At 39.8% G+C, this 26701-nt stretch overlaps 1 protein-coding gene across 1 annotated transcript; it reads right to left on the reverse strand.

The window, feature by feature from the left end:
* Positions 1-547: 547 nt before the first annotated feature.
* LOC120247382 lies at positions 548-14057 on the reverse strand. The gene is made up of 10 exons (XM_039255253.1): positions 14046-14057; positions 11613-11720; positions 9968-10201; positions 9258-9464; positions 7091-7321; positions 6046-6199; positions 4175-4284; positions 3235-3348; positions 1837-1983; positions 548-909 (listed from the first exon to the last, which is right to left on the reverse strand). The coding sequence occupies exons 2-10, from the start codon at positions 11694-11696 to the stop codon at positions 775-777; spliced, it is 1416 nt and encodes a 471-aa protein (XP_039111184.1). The 5' UTR covers positions 11697-11720; positions 14046-14057; the 3' UTR covers positions 548-774.
* Positions 14058-26701: the final 12644 nt, after the last annotated feature.

Here is a 26701-nt window from a genome sequence, read left to right on the forward strand (position 1 = left end):
TAACTTGGAGACCACCAGCTTCCAAGTGATGACAAAGTGGGTCTTGAGTCCACACACAAAGCCAGCATTGCCCATGGACTAAATAAACCGCATGCTTCACAAATAGAGGGATGACTACTCCGCAGGTGTAAACAGTTGATGTGATTAATGAAATCCAATACTCTCAAGGTATTGAACTCATTATTACTTTATCACTGAATATTTTCTCAGCTAATATGAAGTGTACAAGTGAGTCCTTGAAAATTTTGCCATTATAAAAAGTATTTTCAAACCAACAAAAGGGTTAGGCATCACCACTGTAGGGTTCTATACTGAACTCTCCAAACAAGGTTTGAGGTCCCTGGGTCCCAGCACCTCAATATATACATACATAGGCTGACTTCTTTTCACAGCGATGAATGACAAAAATACATGCAGTGTAGTAAGATTTACTGATAGGCATAAAAAGAATAGATTTTCATTTACAGTAATACAATTTAAGTAACAAAAGGAAAATAAATAAATATATACACACATATGAAAGTCCATATAAAAATATATTAATTTAATTTAGGATCTTCTCCATAGATCTGCTAACCTACACAGAGTACACTGAAATGCTTCCTTAGCATACATGGCCTCTAATCACTAAGCTAAATGAGCCCACAGGGCTGTTTCACACCTGTTTTCCCACTTCTACTCTGCAAAGAGCTCTAGTTTCATTAGCAGAGTGGTCCTTTAAAAACAATAATAACAAATGAGGAAGGGAGACTAGATATGAACTCCTCAGCAAACCTAAGGCAGGTTGATTGCCTGGTCCTCCTTGAATTTGGGGATCTTCTTAAACTCGCTTTGCTTCTTGAAAAAAAGTTGGGCCAGGATGTGGTCTGCTGTGGCCTGGAGATAATCGTCCATGTCAAGGGTTTGCAACTGGCAGTGAAAACAGAAACAAGATGTATCAGCGCCAAAGTACTTAAGATTCCTACAAACATCTTACAGACAGCAAGGATACAGAGGATACTTGGCTCTGTAACTTTTCACAGCTTGGAATTCCTGGGAATGGTCACCTGTCTGCTTGTCTTCCTTTGACATGGGGAGCTCACCTTTTCAATTCTGAGAGTAAGGAAAGTTTGATTGATGGGTAGAGGTGCTGAGGCATCCCCGTTGGAAGGGGTGTCTGTCCTGCTGAAAGGTAGTTCCCTTTGATGAGGGAGGACCTTGTCTTCCGGTGAGCAAGGACTGGTAACAAAAGGGCTTCTCAGAGCTCCAGGCCCAGCAGCACATGACAGAGGCACACTTTGCTGCCTAATAATGACCCTCATGCCTCACAGCCAGACCCAGGCCTCTCTCCACTGGACTGATACTCTCTGCCCATCTGGCCTGGCCATCCAAGTGGCTGGGCCTGGCGATCTGTCCTTGTTTCCTCTATCACTCTCTTTCCTCTCTCTTTCTCAGTCAGCCCCCCTCAATTTGTCCCTCTGTATTTGTCTCACTGTGTGTTTGTCTCTCTCTGTATCTATGTGCGTTTTTTTCTAAGTTGGCTCAGAGTGTGGGACTTCAGAGAAAATTCTAGAATTTCTAGAAAATCCTAGAATCCTAGAATGACTAGAAATACTAGGTCCCTTTATATGAGGGATCCCAAATGAGATTATTTGATTCTCCTTCTCTTCACACACAGATTCTGCCAGTTTGTTCGTTCGTTCATTCATTCATTCATTCATTCACTCATTCATTCACTCATTCATTCATTCAGCTCACATTTACTGAAGGTCCCCTGTGGTCCAGATACTTTGTTAAGTAGGATATTCTGTACATCACTGGCACTCAGCAATCTCTCTTCAACTGGCTTATACTCACCTGGTCTCCAGTGCTGAAGGCAAGAATGAGAAGCAAATCCTCATCACATGTGCTCTTAATGTAATGCTGAGTTCCCATGGGGAAAAATACCACATCTCCAATGTGAATATTAAACTCTATGATACCCTGAGTATTAATAATGCCAACCTAAAGAGAAGGAAAAAAATGTTGAAGTTAAGCAAATAAAATCAAATGTTCATTATTAATAATGAAGAACAGATTAATAAAACCACTTCTTAGTGAGGGTAAACGGCAGAAAATGGAGGCCATCTCTCATAAAATCTTCTGTTTCTGAGACATAGTCCCAAAGAAGTCAAAATATACTCATTATAGTAAATGTTCCTCGACATGCATTAGTGAATTCAAAACTGTGGGACATCATGCAAAAAGAGCACCGGTCACAATGTTCTAATTAAGGGTTATAAGTTACATTCCCTAATGAGGCAGAGGATTTACATTTCAGGGTTCTGCTGCCCCTCCCCCATGCCCTCTTTTCTACTTGGTTGGGAAAACCCAGCCTCCTGGGAGAGCAGCAGCTTAACAGTCTTCCTTAAAAGAGTTAGACACTAAAGGAGCACTCCAGTGCCCACCCATGAGCGTACAAGCACACCAAAAATAAAATCTGATCCTTGAAATATAATTTGTGAGAGATTACAATGCCTGTTTCCAGTTTATTAAAGCCTTCACCTCTAAAAACATGGAACAGAACTTTTGCTGTGGATGAAATAATAAGTGCATTTCAATCTGGTTTGGTTCTTTCGGCCAGGATTGAGACAGGTATAAGCCATAAATCCACCTGACTTGTGTAAGCCAATGTAGAAGGCCTGTGAAGGCCTGGAAGAACTACCATCAAGTCACTACTGTGACATGCTACTCAGTGTGGCTTTTCTTACGGTAACCGTGTAGTTGATCATCCAAACCAAGACTCTCTGAAGAGTCACCAATTTCACCAAGACAAGTGTCCATCAGAAGGATCGTGCATAAACAGGGTTATGTGATGGCCCTATTGACATGCCACCACCCTCCTCAGCCATCCCCACTCACACAGCGCTGAGAGGCAAACAGCTATTTCATACTCCCCAAAGGGCAGCACATTAAAGCTTGCATGACCTAAAAATGCAAAGCTCTGAGAACATAAAAATGTTCCAGACCCCTCACCATAAGTAATGACCTCTTTATCACTACTGAATGTTCTTAGCCTCTTCTCACGCCAATATCAAAGTTGGAAGCTAGTTAGCAGGACCCGTACAGTATCTTCTGTGGAAACTATGCCCAGAAAGCTGTTAGCACCAGTCTTTCAACATTACCAACAATTGAACCATAACACAGGAAAACCTCATGTTTGCTTCTTTCTGAACCAGAAAGGAAAGTTCAAAAACCTGTCCACAGTGAAATTACCTTTGCACATCCACTTATTACATATCCCATTTCATTTGCATTAAAATGAAAATGTGGCTGTCGTAATCCATTGTTATAAATCCTGAGTGTACTCAAAGTGAGGGCATTTTGATGCTTGGAAAAGAAAAAAAAAAGTAAACCCAGTTATTCAGCAAACATCCTACTTGGCAACTTAATCACTCACATAATCATAACTAATCTTTATGCGGTCCTCACTGAGAACATGAAATTTTTTATGTCCCCTACATTGATTATGTCACTTCTTCCTTATAACCATCTCATAAGGTAGGCAGTATTATTCCCCACCATTTTTGCAGGGGACAAAAGTGCAGTGTAGATTAGCTGCATAATTTACTTGGGGTCAGCAGTGGAGGGACTGGAATTAGAACCAGGGAACTTGCTAGTCATCGTGCAAGGCAGCCAGTTGAGCATTTAAAAACAAATGAAAGAGAAATCTCACAAGCATCCAGTCCTATGATAAATGTAACCATCCATGTCGAGAAGTGAAGCTCCCAAATCCACATTGAAGCCTCAATTAATAGTTTACATTAATCAAATCAACCAATGTTTGACTAGATGTTTCCTTTTCCTTTCTTCCAAAAGAAGGCTGAATCCAATCTAAATCTCATATTTCATCCATCTTAATGACCATCAAAATGTTTTTTCCTCAGGGGCCCGGGGTGGCTCAGCAGGTTAAGCATCCAACTCTTGATTTGGGCTCAGGTCATGATCTCACTGTATGGGATTAAGTCGGGATTAAGCCTTGTGTCGGGTTCTACACTAAGAGCATAGGGCCTGCTTGGTATTCTCTCTCTCTCCTCTTCTCTCTCTCTCTCTCCTTCCCCTGGCTTGCATGCTCTCCCCCTCTGTCACTCCCTCTCTCTATTTCTAGCTCTCAAAAATAAATGAACATTTAAAAAAAATATTTTTTCTCAATTACCTGATTCAGGAATTCACTAAAAATTTGTTCATGATTGCTTAGTTCACTTCCATTTTTCCAGTATTGTGCCAGTTGTATTACTCCTCCTGGAAATCGATATTCTTTTGAACCTGAGTCAGATGAAGTTGAAAAATCAAAGATAAAATACTTCAGTGTGGTACTACAAAACGAGAGCCAAACGTAGCCCCACTAAGGGACATAAGCTCTTCTGCAGTCCCAGGAAACATGTGGTAGGAATTGCTACCACCAGACCCTATGTGCCCCTAAGACATTGATCTGAAACATAAATACATAATACATCAGATACTACCCTACCTTCCAAGCTCTTCCAAAATTTTGAACAGACTGTTCGACTCAGGGGACCTTGCTAGAGAACTCGACAGTCATCGTACATAACAATTTCCATCTCACCCTCAGTCAGTCCCCTAGGTCCTGTCAGTCCTACGTCTTTAAATTATTCTGCTTCACAACAACTGTCTCTCTCTCAAAACTGTCACAGTGCAGGCCACCATCTTCCCTCACTTGAGGGACATCGAGAGCCCCCTGACTAATCTCCTTGGCTCTTATCTGGCCCCTTCTAATTTACTCTCCACAAATCAGATAGATGGACATTACTTCAAAAAACTAACACCAACTCAAAAAGATATCTGTACTCCCATATTGACCACAGCATTATTTACAATAGCCAAGATATGGAAACAACCTAAGTGTCCATCAACGGATGAATGGATCAAAGAAGATGTGGTATGCAGAATATTATTTAGCCATAAAAAAGAATGAGATCTTGCCATTTGAGACAATATGGATGAACCCTGAAGGCATTATGTCAAGGGAAATAAGTCAGACAGAGAAAGAAAAATACCATATGATCTCATTTATATGTGGAATCTAAAAACAAAAAAAAAAGCTCATAGATTAAGAGAACAGATTGGTGATTGCCAGAAGCAGAAAGAAAGGTGCCTGCAAAATGGGTGAAATGAGTCAAAAGGTACAAACTTCTAGTTACAAAATAAATAAGTCATGAGGATGTTATGTACAGTATGGCAAATATAATTAATAACACTGTGTTGTGTATTTGAAAGTTGCTAAGATCTTAAAAGTTCTCATTACAGGAAAAGAAATTCTGTAACTATGTATGGTGACAGATGTTAACTAGACTTATGTAGTGATCATTTCACAATAATACTGAATCATTATGTTGAACACCTGAAACTAATATAATGTTTTATGTCAATCAACTTCAATGAAATAAATAAAATAATTCTGAAAACTAAATACAAGAGTTGCCTGACTGGCTCAGTCAGTTGAGCATCCGAGACTTGATATCAGCTCAGGTCATGATCTCTTCATTCTTGAGATATAGCCCCATGTCAAGTTCTGTGCTGACAGTGCAGAGCCTGCTTGGGATTCTCTCTCCCCTTCTCACTGCCCCTCCCCTGGTCATTCATTATCTCTCTCTCTCAAAACCAAATAAAACTTTAAAAAATAAAAGTAAAAAATAAATACAAAACCTTATTGTGTCACTCTCCTATTTAAAACCCCTAATTCCTCCTCTTTTCCACCGAGATAAAGTATAGACTAGTCAGCATGGTTTCTAAAACCTGATTCTTAGACCCTCCTCTCTTGTCAGCCTCTTCTCCTGAGACACCTCCAGCCCCAACATACACCCTCACACTTTGAAATCTTGTATGACATTCTCTTTTGCTTTTAATCCTTTTATCTCATTTCCTACTCTGTTGAGAAATGTGTTTTTTCAAACTCCTCCTGGCTGTGACTCACTGTAAAATAAAAGCATGCTATATCCAATATACCTATATAATCACATATGTAAACACTTAACTAAAAAGGCTTCACAAAATAACATACTGTACCTTTAAGGTCATAAAAATATCTCCACACAAGACTGTCTGGAGACTGTACGTAACTAGGATTTATAACCAGCTCTGCCAAGTTGGGAGGAAGGTTGACTCCCTGATCCTCTTTTTGCTTATGGAATGTTCTAATGAAATTAACTCCACCTTCAGGCTGAAACACATAAAAAATCATGTAAGATATTGGTGAAACATTCTACAACTTTTAGTAATAGAAGGGTGGGTAGCTGAGGATAGGGTAGCATCGGCACAAGTGTGGCTTTAGTGGCCCCATCAAAGGAGCTGACCTCAATTAGCCTAAGGCTTGTGATATTTATGAAAATCTTCTGACTTTTCAAGGCACTTTGGCTTTAAGTGTGTTGGTGTTTTATAATCATTATAACTCTTACAAAAATATACTCTTGTGCTCAGACTTACCAATACTCCCCTAATAACTCATTTTTCTGCTTCTACATGTAACATCAGATCAGGATCTATCTTGAGATAAATCTCAAACCCTCACTAGGCAGACTTCCAAAATTACCACAGAACTCCTTCCAGTTGCCACTCACAGGCCATCACCAATTCTTCTGATCACTCATTTGTATCGTCAGCATCCACATCTGGCCCTCTCCCTCTACACCCAGCAGTCTGGGCAGTCCCTCCATGATAATGTAACTATTTAGAAAGGCAAAAAGTAGCTTCCCTTTAGGAAAACTATGGGCTTCTCTGCATTAGGTTAGGAAAACACAATTACATCCTCTGTCCCAACTTTTCCCTGAGGAGCTCATGGCTTTTCAGAGATGTAGATTATAGTAATTTCTATTAACTCTATCAAAACTATTTGGCCAATTCATTATAGTTTCCTATAGAAGTCCTTCACAGAGGAAAGTATTTCAACAAGTTCAACCCAGTTTCAACAATTTCTTCCAAGTCTTTAGTAGGAACACAAGTTATGTTCTTGAGTCTATTACCCAAACCCTATCCTACTGACTACCCTACCCTAGAAACACAAATACTATGCTTTCTCCTCACACAGGGATTTGTTCTCAGCAGTGAAACAGACCTTAAGTGACCTGGAAGCAATGTCCTCAGGCATGGAAAAAAATACATCATCAACATCCAGGGTCTGAAGTTCATCATGAGTGGAAAAGAAGAGCAAGAAAAAGCAGTCTTCATTCCCCACATTCTTTATCCAGTGCAGAGTATTCTTAGGGAAGAAGATCACTTGGCCAGCTGTAACATTGTAGGTGGTAACTGCACCACCATCATCAACCACCCCTATCCATGCTGTCCCCTGAAACATAAATAGAAAACACATGCAACATCACTTTAGAGGAATGTTTTGCAAACTTTGTTCATTACCTCTCATATAAGGTATCCTGATAGTCTTCTTTTACTAATCAGTTACCACCCTATGATCCTATGAAATGTTAACACCACAGATGCAATAAATCTGTAAAGTGTACATACATACTGCTTATGTAGTGTACACATATCTGTGCTTTGTACATAAAAAAGAGTAGGATATTTTTACCTTCCAAGGACCAGTTTTTACCTCCTTGGGGGTAATATCACCCCCATTGAGAATTCAGAGTTCTAAATTCATGCTTTAGAGTTTGAAAAGACTTGCAAGCACATGTATGTGTTCATAAGTGGTCACACTGACATGCATGCTTGTGTACATTACTCATATGGATGCAAACGAATTTTCTAGATAAAAAGTCTGCATACAGTTTTAACAATAATACTAATAGAAAGAGTACAGTGTTTTTACTCTGTGTCCAGATATTCTTCTCAGCACCTTATCTGACTTAATTCAATCACCTCTGTATCAACCCTGTGAAGCAAGTACCATTATTATCCTCATTTTATAGATGAGAAACTGAATCTGGACAGAATGTACAATTTTCCCAAGGCTACTCAGCTAGTCAATGGCAAAGCTGGGATTAGGACTAAGCAGTCCAGCTCAAAAGTCTACACTTTTTTTTCCAAGTTTTTTTTTAATGTTTATTCATTTTTCAGAGACAGAGTGGGGTGGGGGGCTGCAGAGAAGAAGACACAGATTCTGAAGCAGGCTCCAGGCTCTGAGCCATCAGCACATAGCCTGACATGGGGCTTGAACTCACAGACTGTGAGATCATGACCTGAGCTGTAGTCAGATGCTCAATCCACTGAGCCACTCAGGCACCACCACACTTTTTAAAATTGTGGTAAGTACACTTAATATGAGACCCACCCTCTTAGATCTTTAAGCCTCTGTTCTCTCATAAGTAAGAGGTGTTTGGTCTCAGGGGCACCTGGGTGGCTCAGTCGGTTAAGTGTCCAACTTCATCGCAGGTCATAATCTTGCAGTTTGTAGGTTCGAGCCCCATGTCAGGGTCAGTGCTGAGAGCTTGGAGCCTGCTTCAGATTCTGTGTCTCCCTCTCTGTCTGCACCTCTGCTGTTCACACTCTGTCTCTCTTTCTCAAAAATAAAGAAATATTTAAAAAAAGTTTTTTAAGAAGTGCTTGGTCTCAGATAGATGCAACTCTAATGTCTCTTCCTGTTGGAAATTCTAAAACTGAATGAATTATCTAGTATAAAAAAGGAGTTTTATCAACAACAGAAGTGTGTCACATAAAACTGTCTGATCTATTAACAAGATCACCAGGGTAAGACCAAACTCTGAAAGTGTCATGAGCACTTAATCACTATGGCTTCCCCAGTATTTGGAATACAAAATGCAACAATAAATACTTTTCAGGATTAATGAATTATTTGAAATTCAAGTAAGAAAACACATTTTACCTCCAGCTCTACTTCACTTGACTCCCAGACAATTCTAAAAAGTCGGAACGACCAAAAGACATCCAATTGGCCTGATCTTAGGGACTCCAGGCTGAAAATCAGCAATCTGCTTTTTTCCTTAGAAAAAAATCTGCCATCTCTTTGATCATTAGATCAGAGCTACCAGTTTTAGCCTTGGCTCCAAGGATGGGACACTGATCATATTTTAACAGCAGGTGAAAAATGATTTGATACTGAAGAAAGAAATTCAAAGTGATGCCAAGAATAATTGAAACAAAAGGTTAATGCTTCGAGGCACCGCTAACTAATCTGACTGAACGCACCGCCAAAGCCTGGATGCTGTCTGTCACTGAGTTAAGAAGGTTCTGCAACAACTAAAGTAATAGCTTGAGGACACACAGCTTAACCACTTCAGTGCAGCAGGCAGGCAAACTGGTTATACCTGTGCAAGATAGCCATGTTCATTAGCATTGAAGTGCCAGTGAGGGGCCCGGAGGCCATTGCTTTTTATTCTCAGGGTCCCCAGAGTCATCTGTGATCTCTGACTGTTCAGGCTGCTGCCAAAAGCCTCTTCTTCAACACTGAGATAGTCTTTGACATCGTTCCTATACCGAGCCCACTGGATCGCACCACCGGGAAATTCAAACACCTGCAAAGTCATAAGCAAGCAACCATCAACAGGGGGGCCATCTCCTGAGGAACACGAGCCCTCTGTGGTCTACAGAGAAAGAGGGAGGCCAACCAGAAAAGGCAGCAGTGGCGAGGCGAATACTGGAGCCCCAGAAGGGAAGAGGAAGAACCGGGCTGCGAGACTCAGGGAACGACAGGCGTGGTACTTACAGAGCTGTCAGTCTAGTCCCCGTGAGACATGACAAGAACACCTGTCCTGACAAGAGAATAGAGAGCTTTGCACGTGTCTATCTGCAGCTCTCCTCTCCGCCTGACATAGAGCTCTCCACTACAGAGAAGCTCTGCCTGGAGCCAACCAACCCAATTCTTCCTCTTCTTGATGCTCACCTCCCTGCATCTAGATGGCCCACAGCTGGTTCCTTCCAAGGAGGAGGCCACAAAGCTTAGTAAACAGACTGGAAACTTTGTTTCAAAATCACCCTTTGAATAGATGATTCTTTTTCCTAAATGTGTGATGCATACCTTGGAGTTAGGTAAATGGTTTAGAAACTGGAATTTTGGATCCACAGCCTTTTGCACTGTAGGAGCCACTGTTTGCAGAGGCCAGGCTTCGAGTCCTAAATGAACTTCTGGATGTGGCTGAGAGTTCTGAATATAAACCAGGGAAAGGATCAGTACTCCTACTGCTGTGGTAATGGTACAGGCCAGGAGACACACCAGGAAAACGTTCATCAACGACCACTGCCTCTTCTTCTCCTGAGAGAGATTATGAAGCCATTATTTTCTATTCTTGATGCAATAAAAATACTGCCTCCTTTCTCAATTTGGTTTATTTTTTCTTTTATTTAAAAAAAATGCTGGATTTTGTGTTGGATAAATATACCTAGTAAAATAATATGTTATAAATAAATACACACACACACACACCCCATATACCTTGCTGACACCCAAATAAACAAGGAGAAAACTAAACATATGAAAAGCTGAAGCACAGAATAAATTCCTAGAAAATAAGTAACCAGTTAAGTTTGTATATCAAGTACATTCCGGGGGTGCCTGGGTGACTCAGTTGGTTAAGCCTCCAACTTCAGCTCAGGTCATGATCTCATGGCTCGTGAGTTCGAGCCCTACTTTGGTCTCTGTTTTATAGCTGGAGCCTGGAGCCTGCTTCAGATTCTGTGTCTGCCTCTCTGCCCCTGCCCTGCTCATGCTCTCTCTCTCTCTCTCTCTCTCTCTCTCAAATTAATAAACATTTAAAAAATTAAAAAATAATGTATTCCAGCATAGCGAATTAGCCCCTATTTACCAGTTTCTTCACCTGAAAATTAAAGAGGCTATCAAGACTATTTTCTAAGAACTTTTTAGTTCCAGAATGCACATATGCATTTACATGTACAGGTAACAAGCATGGGAAAAGTAACATATCAGTAAACAATTGGCCTGACAGGTCTCAGCCTCTTTGTCCCTCCCTCCTTCATTTAAATAGCTTCATTAAACCCCCTCCTTCCATGTATTACCAGTATGAGTTACTAACCCACCTACCAAGCCTGAGCACAATATTTCCATGCATTTCCATGTTACTATTTCCTGGTTTCACATTACAAATATATGCTAAAGACAACAGTATCATTTCTGTGAGTTACAATCCACATTACTGAAAGCTGTGAAGAGAATACACTCCCTATCCTTTGGACCAATTTGCCCTCACTCCTCTGACCATTACAATGGCATTCGTAAGGACTGATGTCATGGTCTCTTGTCAACTGTTCTCTGAATTCCTTCCTCTCCGAGCAGGCATATCTCTGATTACTAGCAACTCTAACATAGATGTTAATAAGTTACTATTCTTAAATGATACATTTTACATAGCATAATCATGTATCAACATATCCAGTTTAACATTGTATCAGGGTATTATACTGAACCATAAACAACTCTTTAATACCTCAAGCAACAATTCATGGAGAGTTGGACCTTTACAGAGCCAATTCAGATATGAGCTAAGAGTTTACAAGCGAGAGAGAGCAAATCAAGAAATGCTCAGAGGAGATGCAACCTTTCCAAAGAGGGTTACTTAAGGAAAGCTGGTCTAAAGAAGGATTCTTTCCTGAGCTCCGCATTAAGGTCTGGCGGGGAGCTAATCTCAGGACATCAATCTCCACCTTACCATTTTGAAGATGGTGTTCATCTTCCCCGCAGGCAAAGTATTCTGCATTGCATCTTCATGCATTTCAAATGCTGAGTTGTCCATTCACAAAAAGAAGCAACCAATTCACTGAAAAAGAAAAAAGTGGGAAATGTACCTCTAGCAAATGGGGAGATCCCTGAGAGGTAAAGAATGTTAATTCTTAAGTAAGGGAGTACTTATATAGAGCTGAAAGTTAAGGAAATGAAATAAGGAAGCTGTCTCTTAAACTATAATCTTGAAAAACCCCTAGAGAGAATTGCCAAATTAGAGGCCAATAAAACACTTTCATTGGTCCTCAACAATTTGCCCACTGATGACACATACACAGATAATAACAATTGATACTTATTTCCTTCTCTCACTATGTGTCAGGCACTCTCCTAAGTGCTTCTTCATACATACATTCTGTGATTTAATTCTTAGAGCAATTCTATCAGGTACCATGAGTCTTCCCATTTTTGTGGATGAGGAGACTGAGGTATGGAGAGGTGCAGTCACTGCCCAAAATCACATAGTGAATTTTAGTGTCAGAGCAAAGCACCCTTGATCAGAAGATTTTTCATGACACTGGTCTTTTGCAGTTTCATGGTGGGTGCTTAGTCTAGTACCATCTCTTTCACCCAAATCAGTTCTGCCTCTAAATAATGGGACTGATTCTTCCATGTGGTTTACTGAAGCATTTTGTTACCTGAAAGTTAAATCTTCATTTAAAATTCACTTGCATCATATTTCTTGGTGATGTGTGGCAGCCTGAATAGTGTAAAAAAACATTCCTATAATCCATAAAGTCGTCCATCCTTCTTGCCTATCTTCCTACCTGTATTCCTTCAATAAACATGATTGAATGCCTACTACATTCCAGACTGTCCGCCACTCCTGTACAATGGCATGAGGCCTTTGAGTAGCTCATAACCATGCAGGAGAAATGGAAAGCAAACCATTACCAAAGACTATGCTGTGTTATGATAGATATATGGACAAGACCCTGCGAGGATACAGAAGATAGAATTGTGTCTGAGGTGAGGCTTCTCTGAAGTCATAATTCTGAGCTGAGTCTTAGAGCCCCAACATGGCTGCATCACTAGGTAGGCACAGTTAATTACACTCTATTCCATATTTCCGGCTTGTCTATAAGCAGCTCTGGAACATTCCATATGATAAAACTGTAAACCCTATCTGGGCTAGGCAGCTCAGGATCCAACAAGGATGCAGACTGTCACTGTGCTCAAGTGATAAAGAGTTGACACTATGGCCTTCCTATCGTAGCTCATCAAATGTAAGCAGCAGCTATGCGTCATACTAATTTAGCCGTTTCCAGCAAGACGTGGAACTTAAATGTCGGGCACTGATTTTGCAGTCATACAATTGTTTCACTGTGGGGCCAGTAAGGTGATGTCGTCTTGTTATCAGGGTCCATAAAATGCAATGTTTCTCTTGTTGGATTTTCTCTGGGCATTTGTAAGCTAGAATCCATTCAACACCTTAACATCTCTGAAAATGGGCTGTGTCTTACAATGAGTGGTCTCTAAGCCTCAGTGAAAGCTGCCACTTTTCCTTGGTCTTATCGGCAAATTGTACTATTCATATAGTACTTCATAACTTCAAAGCAAGTTTTACACGATTTTGTATTTTTCTGTTTTTCTTTCTCGCAAGTATGAAAACACAGGCTTCTGTCACCTCTGGGAGCTACATTTAGCATTTATTTGTCTTGATGGCAAAACAAGCAAATCATCAACCAAGCGATATGAAAACTCACTTGCACTAAACCAAAACTGCTGCAGCGAGATGAGGTCCTATTGATCTTTGCAGATAAGAAAACGGGGGGGGGGGGGGGGGCAGGGAGGCTCAGGATTCTTCCAAAGTAAAACAGGAAGTCACTGGCAGAGCCAAAACAAATGCCCAGCTCTCCCACTTTCAGCCAGAGATTTTCCTATTTCTATCTGCTGCAAGGGAACCTCGTGCCTTTGATATATGTGTACATAGTTCAAGGTGAATGGAAGCAAAACAGTGGAAAGCATGTTATCAAGATCATGTTAAGACATGTGAATGTAACTGAGAGGTGCAGCCCAGAGCCCACTCGGTAGTGGGTATGCTAGCCGTTCACACCAGCCATAGAGGTAGAGTTGTTTCTGCCAGACCACAAGTGCTTGGTAGGCTCAGAAGAAAATTGGCAGAATTGCAAACTGAACCAGAGGCTACAAGTAGCAGCCAAATCACCAAGCAGGTGCCAGACAAAGAGTAGAACATTAGTGACCCCATTTTTCCAACCACCCATTCTTTGTAATACACCTAATCACACATGGAATAATCACTTTTAAACAACCGCCATACTACTTATGTGTTGTGGCCAAAGACAAACATGGTTAATATCTCAAAACTGTGAAGAGCAATTAACGAATATATGCCCCATACTTTTGATGTGACTTCAAAATGATTAAGCTACTGTGCCTCCAAACATAAATACCTGCAAATATCTCCTCAGGTTCGCATATGCTGTCAAATAGAATATTTGCCCAATTCAAACATAATTAGGAAATGTAAACATTTTTATTCATCAGTGGCCAGGTTTATACCCAAAATATTGAAGCATCTCAAGGGCACAGGCACCGAGCTGTCAGAACAGTAGTAGTTAGTTGGTATGGCCACTAGATGAATGGGTGCCAGATGAATATCAGCCCTGCCCATAGCTACAACTAGGGCACGAGTTTAGAGTGGAATGGTGAAGAGTGCAAATTCTGGAGCCAGACCACCAAGATTTGGATCCTAACTCTGTATTTATTAGCTAATATACATAAATATACATAAAGCACTTAGCACAATGCCTGCATACAGTGCATACTCAATTAGTGTTTGTCTGGTACCCTTCTAATAAGTACAAATAGACTGGCTATATATAAACCTATACTTTAAGATAGCATAAGGACACGAGTTCATAAACCATCTATGACCCCTTAAAATAATTCAGAGTACTACATTCTCACATTCTCACCTGTTACCCTGAACAATTTATAAATAGTCCTTATTTTTAAAATTAGAAAATTAGAGTAAAAAGACCTAATAGAATTTCAACTAAAACCCAGGTTTTCTTACTGCCATTCCAAGGAGGTTCCTATCTGGACCATATCTAAGAATTACAAAGCAGAAGCAATATAATCTTTTATATTCTCTTTTACATTTATATTCTCCTTTAACACCTTCATCTTCTTCTAATCTACCTTCTCGCATTTAATATTATTTAAACCATGATCACTTTAATTTCCAAAATGGGCAGTGCTGGGAAGAAGGCAGGAATCTTCTAAATTTTTTTAATGTTTATTCATTTTTGAAACACAGAGAGAAACAGGATGTGAGCAGGGGATAGGCAGAGAGAGGGGGAGACACAGAATCCCAAACGGGCTCCAGGCTCCAAGCTGTCAGCACAGAGCTTGATGCAGGGCTCCAACTCACGAACCACAAGACCATGACGTGAGCCGAAGCCAGACACTTAACCAAGTGAGCCACTCAGGTGCCATTATTTTTTATTTTTGGAATATTTAAATCTATCAGTAACCATCAGATATCTAACAAAAATCCATTTTTACTGTAGAAAATAGAAAATCACCATTAAAATATCAAAGTGATAATTGCTGCATGAAGATCCCTCAATGGGTACCAAAATGGTTGAAAGGTTAAGCTGAAAACAGAATATTCATATATTCTTAAAGTATCTCTCCCAAATACTCAATAATTACACAAAAGGGAAGATAATGAGTACAGGGTGGAGAATCCCAGGACACACCATCGGGGCCAAGTGAATAAGGTTAGCATCATCTGTGATATATCATATGCCCTCTGATATGATGCACCAAGGACAGATTATCTCTGGTCTATGGTAGCCCTCCCAGTAATGCATTACTCTCAGTCTAATCATGTGAAAACATAAAACAAACCCAGAGTGACCTTTTACATAATTACTGACAGTAGTTACTGACTCTATAAAGTGGCAAGTCATAAAAGGCAAGAGACTAAGGAAACATGACAACTAAATGGATTGGATCCCGGCACAGAAACATGACATTATGGGGGAAAACTAGTGAAATATGAATAAGATCTATAGTTCAGTCACTAGCATTGTGCCAGATTTTAAAGATATTCCATGGTTATAAAGATGTTAACCACTCAGAGAATATCTGCAACCCCAAGGTCTGAAGTGTACGATTATCTTAAAAAGTAAAAAAAAAAAAAAGGAACAGTGAAAGAAGAGAGGAGGGAGGGCAGATGGAAAAGAAGAAAGGAGGAGGAGGGAGGGAAGGCAGGAAGGGAGAGGAAGAGAAAGAAAATCCTGAAAAATAACCATTACCTCTTTTCTTGGGCCCAGACTAGTTTATATTTCCCAACATCTTTAACAGTTAGATGTGGACATGTAACTGAGTTTTAGTCAATGCATATGAGCAGAAATACCATTCCAAGCTAAGACTTAAAAAAAAGAGAGAGAGAGAAAGCCCCCACCACATCCCCTCTCCCTTTCACCAGCTGGATGCAGAGATGGCCTGGAGATGGCAAAGCCACTAGAGAGAAGGAACCTAAGTCCACAGTTCACTGTGTAGGCAAAACTCACTTACCAACCAAGAACTCTCATTTCAAATTCTTGCATCAACAAATAATAAAGTTCTGTTCTATTTCACCAATATACATCTGGGCAGTCTATTTTTTTTACCACAAAGTAAAACAAACATATTTATTCCATCTCCAGCCATTATTTTCACTAAAATTTGCTGCCAGGTTTAGTTTTTAAATGTTTATCTCCATCCCAAGGGCTAGGAGCATATGAATAATAAATTTGGCAAGTGCTAAGTGCCCTTGACTACAATATCTATCAAAAAGGTAAACTGAATATATATTAAGGTATAACTCTTCATTAAATGACTTGAATTTATTTTCCTGGAATACATCCAATCATAAAAGAATACTGTTTTACTTAGACAAACTGGGTCAACTAGAGCTTACATGACTAGTAGGGAAGAAAAGGCAGTACTTCTATGTTCCAGTAAGAACATTTCCCCAACTTCCTCTATCTCCAGGTTAGATAACCTTTTATAAGCATTCACATGGCATAGGCTGATAAGATGTTGGGCAATTCTTTCTGATTACTTCCTTTGAAATCTCTACCAGTAACAAGATTGATCAATGCTTTGAATATGCAAAGGTTTCTGATCTGTTGTTCAACTTTCAGATGACCACTGGATGTTGCAGATATATGAGGATGTACTATAAACAAAAAACTGCAGAGATCACCAAAGTCACAGATGACATAGGCCCTTGCCTCAAAGACTGCAATGTAATGATTCATTCCAGCTAACAAATGTACAAGGAAAATCAAACAAGAAAAACACAATGTTTTATGGTACCCTGTTAACAAGATGGGGAAATCACCTTACTGGTCCCACAGAGAAAACTTAAGCATTTATTTTAAATATTTTATATCCTCAAAATCAATGCCATACATTTAAATTCCAGATCCTAATGGAAAAAGGCTCAATACACACTCCCCCTGCTCCCACACTCCACCATTATCCATTCCAACATGGTCTCAGGAAGAACTCAAATATTACAAGAGTTTTATGGGTATGAGCTTCTAAAATAAGTGTCAGAATGAGCTCTGAATTTGAGAAATTAAGAAAATTACAATATTCAGGGCCCTTGGATGGCTCAGTCAGTTAAGTCAGTCTGACTCTTGATTTTGGCTCTGCTCATGATCTCAGGATTGTGGGATTGAGCCCCACATTAGGCTCTGAACTGGGCCTGGAGCCTGCTTAAGATTCTCTCTCCTGTCCTGTCTCTAGCTACCACTTGTGCTCACTCTCTCTAAAAAGGAAGGAAGGAAGGAAAGATGGAAAGAAGGAAGGAAGCAAATTAAAATGAAAATATTCCATTCATTCAACTCTACTTAACAATCTGATCTTGGACTATTTCCTTAACCTTAAGTCAGTTTACTCATGTGTATAAAATTAAGGCTAGACTAAATGGACTTAAGAGAGTCTAGCTCTACCCACTTAAATTAAGGATATAATTATTTTGAGAAAAAGCATTAAATTGCTAGCTTCCCAACACTCCCATTTTTTCAAGATTTCCTTGACACAGTGATTCAGGATATTCAACATTGCAGTTATTTTTCCCCAAACGAAGTTGTTTCATATGTAACTTACAGTGCCAATCTAAAAGCATATTAGCAGAGAAAGATAACTCCAGGAAGGCCACTGAGTAATTATATGAACAAGAAACTAGCTGAGTCCAACTCCAGAAGATGTTACCACTGAAGGGAAACAAATTTTCCCACCCCAAGATAAGCCTCTTCGGCTTATTGATTATTTTAAGCTGGTTATTTTTAAGAAACATCAGAAATGAGAGAAACTCTGAAAACAAAGTGGAAGTTCCCTTAAGGGAAATATCATTAGTAAGGGTGTTTCCCCCATGATATGTCAGAAAGAAGGGAGATGACTCAATCTCAAGAAAAGTCTTATCAAAGAGAAGGCATGGACTTAAAGCTGCGTAACAATCTTACTCTTATTTACTATGTTTGTCCTGGTAACCTCCCATGACTGACTCCCTATCCCCAGCATCTTCTATCTTTAGCTGGCAATGGTATTTAAGATGACAGTTTTGGCCATTATGAGAGTTACTCACTTTTCCTGACTCTCTCCCATATATGCTGGAGGTATAGGCATTATTATAAACATTTGCTTGATTTTCTCTTGTTAATTTGTCTCATATTAATTCTTAAAATTGGTGCCAAGCAAAGGAATATAAATATATAAGTTGTGTCTTTCTTACTCTTAGGGTAAGTGGGTGTTGGTAAATAAATAAATAAATAAAAATTCAACAGAGTAAGTTTGAAGATCTAATTGGCTTTATTGAATGATTCATGAATGGGCAGCATCTTATGTGGTAAATAGAGGGGAGCTCCACTGAGATAAACAAAAGAAAGGTTTTTAAAGGCAGAAAGAGGGCATTAAAAGAAAAAGAAGAAGGAATTGGGGAACCTGGGTGGCTCAGTTGGTTAAGCATCCAGCTTCAGCTGAGGTCATGATCTTGTGGCTCATGAGCTTGAGCTCTGTGCTGAAAGCTCAAAGCCTGGAGCCTGCTTTGGATTCTGTGCCTCTGTCTCTCTGCCCCTCCTCTGCTCACACTCTGTTTCTTTTTCAAAAATAAGTAAATATTAAAGGAATTTGTTTTAAAGAAGGAATTTATTCACAAGGACTCCATCCTTTAGGCAAAGGGTGCCCTTCTAAGGGGAACCAAAGGGGTCTATCAGTAAATTTCCTGGTCTTGGTCAGTACATTCCATGTTGATTGCTTACAGGTTACATTCCTGAGGCATTGAAACTAGAGTCAGGTTAGATATTAAACCTTGGTTTACTGACTTGGAGCCTTAACCTAAGGGATACTATTTTGGGCCTGCAATTTTCTTTTTAACAGTTGGAACTAACATAGTCCATAAAGTTTGATCCTATGGCCCTTTTTTATTCTTAATTCACAAAGGAAAAGAAAGCTTAAATTATTTTTTAAAAAACAAGCCTTCAATAGCTACAATTTCATCTCCTGTGTATTAATGTCTCTGAACAGCAAGCTCCTTCTGAACACGGTTCACTGTTCTTCACCATTCACCTGCCAAGTACCATTTCCTTGTCCCTTCTATCTAATCAAACACACCCAGAACTAGGTAAGTGCTCCTACAACACATTCGCAGAACACCCTCTGCATTTCATATGAAGTTCTCGTTTCAGTTCATTATAAAATTGTTTGTTACCTGAATGCTTCCACTGGCAGATGATACAGCAGAGATGCAGTTATCAGAGCTTAGCATAATACTTGGGGGCATTTAATAGGCTTAAATAAATGATTAATTCTTACATGATCTTAACATTCCATACAATCATATCTCTTCCCCAAAACCAATTCCTACTAGTGACCAACGCACTTGGCCTTCCTCAGTCGCCTACCATCTTACCTTTTTTGAATGTTAAATAGGGGGGATTCTAAGTGGTCAAGGAAGTCATATTACAGAATAGTATTTAAAAAACAAAACATAACAAAACAGGTATGGTATAGCAATACGATGAGCTAAGTAAGAAACACGAGTGTGAATTTGTGTACCCATTTCCAGCTCTGTCGCTAGTAATAACAGTTCAACCACATCCATATTATCTGCACTTTTGCCCTCCATCTACTCTCGTGTTCTTCCCTAGTGTCCAGATCTTGGTCTCTAATACATTTATCCACCATGAGGACCAAGAACTCCTGATTCCTTAAAAGGAGGTTATGACTGTATCTTATGGCAGAAAAAATTAAGAAGGGTTTGGAACATCCCTTTGTTTCCAGAAAGCAATCATGTTTTCAAGAATGTCAACACAAAGGCTTCCCAGGGCCTTCACAAGCCAGATTGTGATAATTTCAGCTTCAAGTAAGTCCTACTATGGTTAATTGAAATATATGGAACCTGTGAAATGTTCAATGATACTCTACGTTTATAATGATACTCAAAGGATAAAAAGTAAAATAAAGGATGGGCGGCTCAGTGTGTTAAGTATCCACTTGTTTCAGTTCAGGTCATGATCTCACCAGTTCATGAGATCAAGCCTCAAATTGGGATCCACACTGTCAGTGCACACTGCTTGGGATTCTCTCTTTCCCTCTCTCCCTGCCCCTCTCTCTCAAAGTAAATAAACTTTTTAATTAATTAATTAGAGACATATACTTACTTCTCTATAGACACCACAGTAAACACAGGGAAGGGAACAGTAAGTGAACTGAGTAATCCTAGAGACAGGAGATACTATACTCAAACCAAGAAGGACTGAGAGCATCAATGGTCACACATAAAATTAGAAGGAAGAGGGGCTCACCAGTTACTCAGTACATGTGCTTACACACAATTACCAAGTAAAACTAGGGTTCACCTGTGCATTCCGAAAGGATAAATTAGATAAATTTCCAAAGAGAAGGTATAATTATAGAGCCAATCTTCATCTCCCAGGAGAAACAAACTTCTAGATGGTCCTACCAACTATAACAAAATTCTTTAAGGAATGCATACAATTTTTAAAATGCCAATACACCATGGCAGTAAAACATAATAACAGGACAGTGGCTCAGGCACTGCAGGCTGTAGAGTCCCCAGGCTCTATATTCAATATATACTTAGAGAGTTACTCCTCAATCCAATATTCCAGAAGCATTCCTCTAGTGCCAGGGGTCAACAAAACATTCCTGTAATGGGGCAGATAGTAAATATTTTACTCTTCATGGTCCAAGAAGCAGAAGCAAATCAAAGATATTATACAAGTACTTACATATCAAGAAAGAAAATAAATTTCAAACAATGTTTTGATAAAATTAAAATATAATGTGTATAATTTTTTTAATAATCAAGTCTATTAATAAAAAAACTGAATTCTTTGGAGGAAGATAACAGTTTGCTTGACTGGAATTCAGAATTAATGCTCCTTATCATCAAAACCAATTACAAATATTCATCTATTAATGCTGACCCATATAGAATTTTACATATTTTATTTCTGAAAACACCTTTTCACAGATAGTTACTGACAAACACTGACACGGATTTAGGAGCAAATTATTTTAGTTGAGCATATATATCATTTGGGAAGCATTTACAGAATTTATTAGTTTCTGCACCTTTTTAGCATGTCATTACATTAATTACTTCCAACTGAAAGTAATTGTACAACTGAATGGATTTTTTAAAATATGGAAATCCCCTTTGTAGTCACAGGGGGGTCCAGAAATGTTGCTGAAACTAGCTTGAGCTTCAAAAATACATCCCCTGCAAATGTGTGTAGGGGTGGAGATCTTCCTGTTTTAACATTTGAAAGTATGGGAAGTGTTTGACATGACTTAAGATCCAAACATTAGTTGTCATGGAAACAACTTTACCAAGGAATAAGATTGGCATATAACTGATGTTTTACCTTGCAATTTTAGGCTGAATTTACTAAAAAACATTATGAGGTCTGCCTCAAAACCTAACTTCCAAAGACACTCAGTGTTCCATTATGTTTGAGGCTGGTTCTTATTAAGAAAAATTTCAGGGGCGTCTGAGTGGCTCAGTCGGTTAAGCATCCAACTTTGGCTCAGATCATGATCTCATGGTTCGTGAATTCAAGCCCCATGTGGGGCTCTGCACTGACAGCTCAAAGCCTGGAGCCTGCTTTGGATTTTCTGTCTGTCTGTCTGTTTCTCTAGCAGATACACTAACAGAAACAACTACACATGCTAGTATCTCTCTCTCAAAAATAAATAAGCATTAAAAAAGAAAAAAAGAAAAATTTCAGGGGCACCTGGGTTACTCAGTTGGTTCAGTGTCTGACTCTTGATTTTATCTCAGGTCATTATTACAGTTCCTGAGTTGGAGCCCACATCCTGCTTAGGGCTGACAGGAGCCTGTTTGGGGTTCTCTCTGCCTCTCCACCATTTGCACTCTCTCAGAAATAAACATTTTTTTTTAAGTTTCAATTTTGGCCCTAAGGTTAAAAATATCACAGGAAAGGGGCGCCTGGGTGGCTTAGTCAGTTAAGCGTCCGACTTTCGCTTAGGTCATGATCTCGCAGTTCGTGGGTTCGAGCCCCGCGTCGGGCTCTGTGCTGACTGCCAGCTCGGAGCCTGGAGCCTGTTTCAGTCTGTGACTCCCTCTCTCTCTGACCCTCCCCTGCTCACGCTGTCTCTCTCTCTCTCTCTCTCTCTCCTAGAAATAAATAAAACATTTTAAAAAAATCACGGGAAAGCTTTACTGCTGCTGAGCCGTCACACTGATATGTGGTGGAGCAAGAGAGAAGACTCGGCTTCAATTTCTGACAAAAATTCACAGAACTGTTGACGGTTAAGTCCACAAGAGCAAAGGAAGTGCATCACTGACATTACTGGTTCAGAAATACATGGTAGACTCAGATACTTTCTGCAAAGCACCTGCTAATGAACAGTCGCTAAAAATAAGCTTTAGACAACTTACATTTTCATAGATCTGAAAGGTTTGTACTTTTACGCTTTTATTTTTTCCCGACTCACACATCATTTACCGTAAGTTGTAATACATCTTAGCAGATTCTACTTCATGTTTAAATTTAATTTTCATGATTAATTTTTCTCAGTTTCTTTGAAATATTCCTGTTAGTTGTAACACATGCAGACTAGTCATAGAGGCTATGGGGCGCCTGAGTGGCTCAGTCAGTTGAGCGTCTGACTTCAGCTCAGGTCATGATCTTGCGGTTCATGGGTTTGAGCCCCGCGTCGGGCTCCGTGCTGACAGCTCAGAGCCTGGAGCCTGCTTCACATTCTGCGTTTCCCTCTCTCTGCCCCTCCACTGCTCATGCTCTGTGTGTCTCTCTCTCTCAAAAATAAATAATAAAACATTAAAAACAACTAGAAACAGACTATTCATTGAGGCTAATTCCTTTGTCACTTCAAAGTCAGCATTGACTTCTGGAATAGAAAGTAACTTAGTAACATCTTTTAGACTCATCAAGAATGAAGAAAAAACACTGAAATTATTTACCCTGATTTTTTATTGACTATTGCTATTGCTCCCAATGTCACCCAACTCTTTGATCAGCTATTCTTCCCCCAAAAGCTAACAGTCTTAAACAAGTTTGTTTTCTCTGAACACACTGTAATCAGTCACAATTTAACTAACCCCCTATCAACAAACAGTTTGCCTTACTTGGCTAACAAGCCACTCAAAACTCCATGGCTTTGGCTTCATTTTCATTTTCGAGAAGAAATTGTGTTGTATTACATTTTTTCTAATTTGTTGCTTTTCTGTGAATTGGAGATACTGTGATATAATGCTGATGCATATTGTATTCTTTTATTCCTATGTGCCATAAAATATTCACCTTTTAAATTTTATTCAATCATTTAAAAATGTAAAAAAAAAAAAAAAAAACCCACTCTTAGCTGTGGACGGTACAAAAGGCAGCAGCAGGCTATATTTGACCTGTGAGTCACAGTCTAGAACATAGATGTAATTTCTCCCCATTATTACAAAGGTATGTGTAAGAATCAGCAAATCACCATTTATTGATTTCTCCTCCAGGAAGGGTGGATGCTGCCTCAGGAGAAGGATGATGATTTCTACTAGACTGTCTATAAGCTAGTTCCTACAGAACCACTGTTGAGCAACTGGCCAGCTTTCAGGAAACTCCTTAGGCGTCTCTGATTTTAGCCCTTATCTCAACTCTGTCAATATTAAAAGTACTCTCTCTCTCAAAAATAAACAAACATTTAAAAAATATTTTTAAAAAAAGGGGGGGGGAGCGGTCGCCTGAGTGGCTCAGTCGGTTGAGCGTCCAACTCGGCTCAGGTCATGATCTCGCAGTTCAAGTTCGAGCCCCGCGTCAGGCTCTGTGCTGGCGCTTGCTTTGGAGTCTGTATCTCCTTCTCTCTTTCTCTCTGCCCCTCCCCCTCTCATGCTCTGTCTCTCAAAAATAAACATTAAAAAAAATTTTAAGTATTCCTACTTTGCCCTTTTGAGGTCAGAATGTGTGGTCCTTGGGTGAGATATTGTTCAAATTATTGAACCAAGGCCCTGGTTTGGGGCATTCTTCACAAATGAGGCCAGAGAAGCCTCTGTTCTGCAGTTCATGCTAAATTTGGACTTTTTCATTTGAATCTGAGACCATGGCTCCGAGAGAATGCTATGAAAAATATATGCTATGAGATCTAGACAGTTCTAAGACGTTAAACTGAGCTATAGAGACTCCAGCTCCTAAGATTTTACAACTCAGGACCATACAAAGATGACAAGGGGAGGCCCCCTGGGCATGAGAGACTTCCTAGCATCCCAGTCACGCCAGCAGAGTGTGCACCCTCCTCCTAGTCCCTTATCTCTACACCTTGCTCACCTTTTCATGTTTAGGGGCTCCTTTCGTGGCCATCACTAAGTGAAGGCCTGACATAGTACCTGGGCCCCTCACACTGACATCCCACTGCATACAGATTGAAACAAGGGAGAAAATGGTTAAGTCACATACAGAATGGGATATGGATGTTACCCCATCCTCTGCAAAGTTACTCTGTAGGCAGTCACGAGGTAGGAATCAGGAAGTTTTACTAATCCATGAAAAGTTTAACCTAAGCAGGATGTTAGTCCAAAATAGTGAGGTTTTCAAACTTTGTATTTCAACTTTTGTTGCCCCCTTTCCACCTTTTTTCTCCTTCACCACCTCACCTCTTCTCTTCTCTCCCTGACTCGAAGAGATGTTGGGGAAGTTAGGGCCACTGGTTTAGTCTACTAGCTAAGCTTGCTTTCACCATATGTGTAAGGAAGGGGCTTCAAGGATAAGTAAAAGGATACTTCCCTTGAACCTCTACTCCCAGTTCATGATGTCAAACCTATATATCTTGCAGAAGACCCAAGGCCATTTTTTTCTTTCAAGAGCCACCCCTTTACAAGGACATAAGCATGTGCCAAGGCTCAAATACTCCTCTATTATACAATTTTGGGGAAAGTGACAAAGGAGAGCCCTGCTACAATGCAAGTCTATTAGTGGTCTTCAGGAGTCCTGGGGCTGAAGTATCCTAAAGAGAAGAGTCAGGGTCTGAATCATGTCCTCTTTTAAGTTGATTTATTTTGAGAGAGAGCATACATGCATGCATGACAGAGAGGAAGAAAAAGACAGAGAATGAATTCCAATCAGGCTTCATGTGGATGTGGGTCTCGAACTCACAAACTGTGAGATCATGACTTGAGCTGAAATCAAGTAAGTATCAGAGGCTCAACCAACTAAGCCACCCAGGTGCCCCTGAATCATAATGTCTTATGTCTAAAGAATATATCCACTGTACAGAATGGAGAAAGATGTTTCTCCTTCCCCAAAAAAACAAAAACAAAATACACACACACACACACACACACCTTGAAGTGGGAAAGAAAGGGAAGATAAGAAAGATAAGAAAGATCATTTCTTAACATATTCCAGCACAATCTTTAAGAGTTGCTGGGGCGCCTGGGTGGCTTAGTCGGTTAAGCGTCCGACTTTCGCTTAGGTCATGATCTCGCAGTTCGTGGGTTCGAGCACCGTGTCGGGCTCTGTGCTGACTGCCAGCTCAGAGCCCGGAGCCTGTTTCAGTCTGTGACTCCCTCTCTCTCTGACCCTCCCTGCTCAAGCTGTCTCTCTCTCTCCCCCCAAGAAAAAAAAAAAAAAAAAAAAAAAAAAAAAAAAAAGAGTTGTTAACTGGAGTATGAATGCCAGGGGTTGGAGCTCAAAAACCAGATTAGGGGCAGTAGGCCAATCAGTTTCTTAACCTTGTTGCTGCCAAACAAGACAGTGCCCTCTAGTGGGAAAAAAATTTAAGCAGTCCTTATTAACTGACCCATGTCTATTTCTACAAAATATCCACACACAGACAACTTACAGGCAGTTACATGGCAACAATTGTCATCAGCGGAAATTCTGAAATAATTATATCTAACACTGGCCCTTACTATGTGTGAGGCACCGTGGTAATAAGCATTTTACAAGTATTACCTCATTTAAAGCTGCAACTTGCCCAAGGCACCCCAGCTAATAAAGTAGTGGAGGGAGGGCATATGACCTTTAAATTTTAAACTGTCCTAAGAAATCTGACTCAAAACTACATGCTCACCCACACAAAACCAAGAACTACAACAGAAATTTGGGAAACATTTGCTACTCTTTGCTCTTTTTAATAGCATATCCATTATGCCTTAATTTGCAACTATAAGTAAATCTGTTTATGAATAAAATTGTTCATACTTACCCTAAGTGTTTCCCAAAATTTTGAAGATTCAAATTATTTGAAGGGGTGCTGAATTATTAGTTTGTCAGGGGCATGACCATGTTCCTTCTAGCCCTGGATGAGCCAAGTTATGCACCGGAATGATCATCAGAGCTTCTGAATCCCCTTTCAAGAGACTTCTTTGTGCTCATTTCTGTGGTCAGCTTACACTCTCATCCAAAAACCCAATTATTCAGTAAATCAAACAGCATCTACTACTGCAACCTAATACAAATCAATAGCCCTATACACATTATTATAAAATAATAAAACCTA

This window comes from Hyaena hyaena, unplaced genomic scaffold (genome assembly GCF_003009895.1).
Source record: "Hyaena hyaena isolate Hyena2069 unplaced genomic scaffold, ASM300989v1 scaffold_523, whole genome shotgun sequence".
Lineage (NCBI taxonomy): Eukaryota > Metazoa > Chordata > Mammalia > Carnivora > Hyaenidae > Hyaena > Hyaena hyaena.

Coding starts and splice junctions, on each gene's coding strand:
- LOC120247382 (XM_039255253.1), bottom strand. CDS start 11,696: ATGGACAACTCAGCATTTGAAATGCATGAAGATGCAATGCAGAATACT. Junction 7,322..9,257: donor AACATGGCTATCTTGCACAG/GTATAACCAGTT, acceptor TTTATGTTTCAG/GGGACAGCATGGATAGGGGT. Junction 6,200..7,090: donor TTGCTTCCAGGTCACTTAAG/GTCTGTTTCACT, acceptor TATGTGTTTCAG/CCTGAAGGTGGAGTTAATTT.